Source organism: Odontesthes bonariensis, chromosome 4, assembly GCF_027942865.1.
Source record: "Odontesthes bonariensis isolate fOdoBon6 chromosome 4, fOdoBon6.hap1, whole genome shotgun sequence".
Lineage (NCBI taxonomy): Eukaryota > Metazoa > Chordata > Actinopteri > Atheriniformes > Atherinopsidae > Odontesthes > Odontesthes bonariensis.
In genome coordinates, this window is record NC_134509.1 from 37,565,726 (window position 1) to 37,569,173 (window position 3,448).

Sequence of the window (3,448 nt, forward strand, 5' to 3'; positions counted from 1 at the left end):
GCGCATGCAGCACACCCTAGAGCAGGGGTGGGCAATTATTTTTTCCATGGGGCCACATGAGAAACAGAAAATATTGTGGAGGGCGGGACAAAAGGCTGAACTCAATTCTGCAAAATATTAACTGTATTTCTTTATAAAAAGCAGTAAATAGCATTGTTTTGACAAGCTGGTAAGAGTATATGTTATAATTAAGCAATGAAAAAGTGAGGTTGCCTTGCAAAAAAGTGTAATTTATTCAAGCAAATTTCCTAAAACAATGGGAATGGCAATAAATCACTAAAACAACATCATAAAAACGCACTAAACATGCAAATAAAAATAACCACAATACAATTAAAACCATGCACAACTCAACCATAAAAACACGATTTAAAACTTCTTACATTTTTAAGTTCTTTTTTCTTGTTCAGTGAGAGAAATCTAGTCTCTGCTGGGCTTTAACGAGTGCATTGAAGTCAGGTTGAATGTCTGAGGTGGAGATGCGAAGCACAGCTGACAGATGATCGTCAGTGAGAGATGATCTATACCTGGACTTCGTAAACTTCATCATTGAAAATGTTTGTTCACATATGTAGGTAGAGCCAAAGAGAACCAACATCTTCTGAGCATGTCTCTTTATGTTTGGAAAGTTCTCCTCCTTGAGAGAAGAGTAGAAATCCAGCAGAGATCCTGATTTAAAGTGCTCTGCCAGTACTGCATCAGACTGCAGGTCAATGAGTTCCAGCTGAACATCACTGGGTGCATTATCCACACTGCAGGTAAAAGGAGAGGAAATCATGTGCATTTCATCCTCGATTGTTCTGAGATCTTCAAATCTCCTTAAAAACTCACAATGCAATGCTTCTAACATGGATGAATACCTGTGGAGGTGATCAGCTGATGGTGTGACTTCTTTCAGGGTTTGCATGTGAGTGAGATTGTTGCTCTCCAGTTGGCTTGAAAGAAACAGCATCTTTCTCATGAAAGCCTTCACCAAGGTGTGCATTTCATGAACAAATAGGCCCCTGCCTTGCAGTTTGGTGTTCAGTTCATTCATCAGTGCAGTCACATCAACAGCAAATGCAAAATCTGCCATCCAGTCCTCATCTGAGAGCTCTGGGATGTCTTTGCCTTTCATCTGACAAAACTCTCGAATCTCTGTTTTCAGGTCCCAAACTCTTTTTAGCACTTTGCCCAGGCTGAGCCACCTGACAGCTGTGTGGTAGCCGATGTCACTATGCTCAGACTCATGGTCCTCCAAAAGTGCGACAAACTGTCTGTGATTCAATGCCCGTGCCCTGATGAAGTTTACTATTTTAGTAACAACATCAATAACATGGTTCATTTTTAGCACTGACTTGCACAACACATGTTGGTGTATAATACAATGCAAAAATACCAATTTCTGATCTGTGTCGATTTCAGTCACTTTATCTTGCATACGTTTTAAAAGTCCCACATTTTTCCCTGTAAGATTTGGACAACCGTCCGTTGTGACACCTGCCAGTCTGTCCCATTTCAGTCCCAGTGTGTCCATGCACGCATTTACCTCCGTGAAGAGATCGCTCCCTGTAGTCGTCCCTTTCATCGACCGCATTGCTGCCAGCTCCTCCGTAATCTTGAAGTCCGGCGTTATCCCGCGGACAAATACGAGTAACTGGGCTGTGTCACGGACATCACAGCTTTCGTCCAAAGCCAAGGAGAAAAAGTCAAAACTTGCCACTTCACGTTGCAGCTGAAGCTCCAGATTCCCCGATATGTCCTCGACCCTTCTCGTCACGGTTCGCCTGGAGAGCGGGACTTTCTCAAATGCTTCTTTTTGTTCAGGGCATATTAGTGCTGCAGAGTCCACCAAGCACTCTTTGATAAACTCCTCCTCCGAGAATGGCTTACTGTTTTTAGCGATTTTGTGGGATATCACAAAGCTGGTCTTGGTTGCTGCATCCCTGGATGTGTGAAGCTTGGTAAAAAAAAGCCTTGCTGCTTTTGCAGTTTAGCTAGCAAAGCTTCCGATGTCCGCGCCCTTTCAGCATCAGTCACGTTCTTGAATTTCTCGGCGTTTCGTCTCGTAATGCCGACTCAAATTGTAGTCCTTAAGCACGGCAATCTGCTCCCCGCAAACTAAACACACGGCTTTACCTCTGACTTCAGTAAATAAATACTTAGCAGTCCAATTTTTGTTGAAAACCCTGCATTCGGCATCTACCTTTCTTTTTTTAGCATGAGCAGACATTTCTGAGGGCTAAAGTCGTCTTGTGACTTGCTAGTGACAACGATCCAATCATGTGCATGTCTCCATACGTTTTGCATCATCATGTACTAATAAAAAACAACTTCAAAATAAAAGCAATGCAGTTTCAGTCCATGCATCAGGTAAAGTAAGAAAATATGTTTATTTTGTAATTTCCAATTAACCTTACACGGGCGGTCAGAGTCAACCAAAGGGCCGTACAATGCCCAGGTCTGCCCTAGAGGGTCTGGAAGGATTTCTCTGTCAGATGGTTGACGTGTTCATCTGGGGAGACACACAGAGCGAGCACGATGAGAGACTGTGCACAGCTGGGGCGGAAGTTACACTCAACAACAAATGTGAGTTTTCAAAGAGCAGGACTTAGTTCCTGGGGCAGGTTATTGAGGCGTCAGGGATCAGGGCGGATCCTGACAAAGTGAGCATGGTCCGAGCCATGAAAGAGCTGAGGTGATGCGCTGTCTAGGGATGAGAAATAATCTGGGAAAATTCCTGCCCCACCTTGCTGAGAAAACCCAACCACAGAGATCTTCTGCGAAAGTCAAACATGTGGACCTGGGGGCCTCAACAGCAGCTTTCGACTATATTAAGCAAGAACAGACAACTCCTCCAGGACTGGTGGTGTATGATCCTAGTCTCTGCTGACACATCGTCATATAGCATGGGAGCCGTTTTCCTCCAGCGACGAGGTGATGCAGTGTGGACACTGGTGGCCAGTGTTGTGCCAGTTCACAGCTTTTCTGAACTAGTTCAAGTTCAGTTCATACATGCTCAAAGTGAACAGTTCACGTTCAAAGTTTACAATTTTAATTCTGAACTAGTTCAAAGTTCAGTTAATTTTACTTTTTTCGTGAGATATTCAAATAAATACTTTTCACACTACGAGCTAGAAATCACTATACGTTCTTTGAAACTGCTCATTGTAGACATTTGCTCATGACTGCAATTGTGGGTTTCTTACCAGGTGATGAAACTTGCAGCAGTACAGACAAGGTAGACCAGTTCTATACTTAGTGCAATGAAATCTACCAGCATTTAATTAAAAAATTATATATAATATGAAATGCCGTCAGGGTCTTGGTTTGCAAGAGTGTAAAATTGTTTTAAATGTTCATAAGGAGAATCGGTGTCTGTCTCCGTGCCATCACTTCCACTAGCCTTTTTTTTTTTAATTGCAGCGCTCTCTCTCTCTCTCTCTCTCTCTCTCTCTCCCTCTCTCTC

At 43.0% G+C, this 3,448-nt stretch overlaps 1 protein-coding gene across 1 annotated transcript; it reads right to left on the reverse strand.

The window, feature by feature from the left end:
• Nucleotides 1-406: 406 nt before the first annotated feature.
• Nucleotides 407-1,914, reverse strand: LOC142378103 (general transcription factor II-I repeat domain-containing protein 2B-like). The gene has a single exon (XM_075462333.1). It carries the CDS (start codon nucleotides 1,574-1,576, stop codon nucleotides 407-409), a length of 1,170 nt encoding a protein of 389 aa, XP_075318448.1. The 5' UTR covers nucleotides 1,577-1,914.
• Between the last annotated feature and the right edge of the window lie 1,534 nt (nucleotides 1,915-3,448).

Excerpts from the sequence above, each read along its gene's own strand:
- LOC142378103 (XM_075462333.1), bottom strand. The coding sequence starts at position 1,576 with ATGCGGTCGATGAAAGGGACGACTACAGGGAGCGATCTCTTCACGGAG.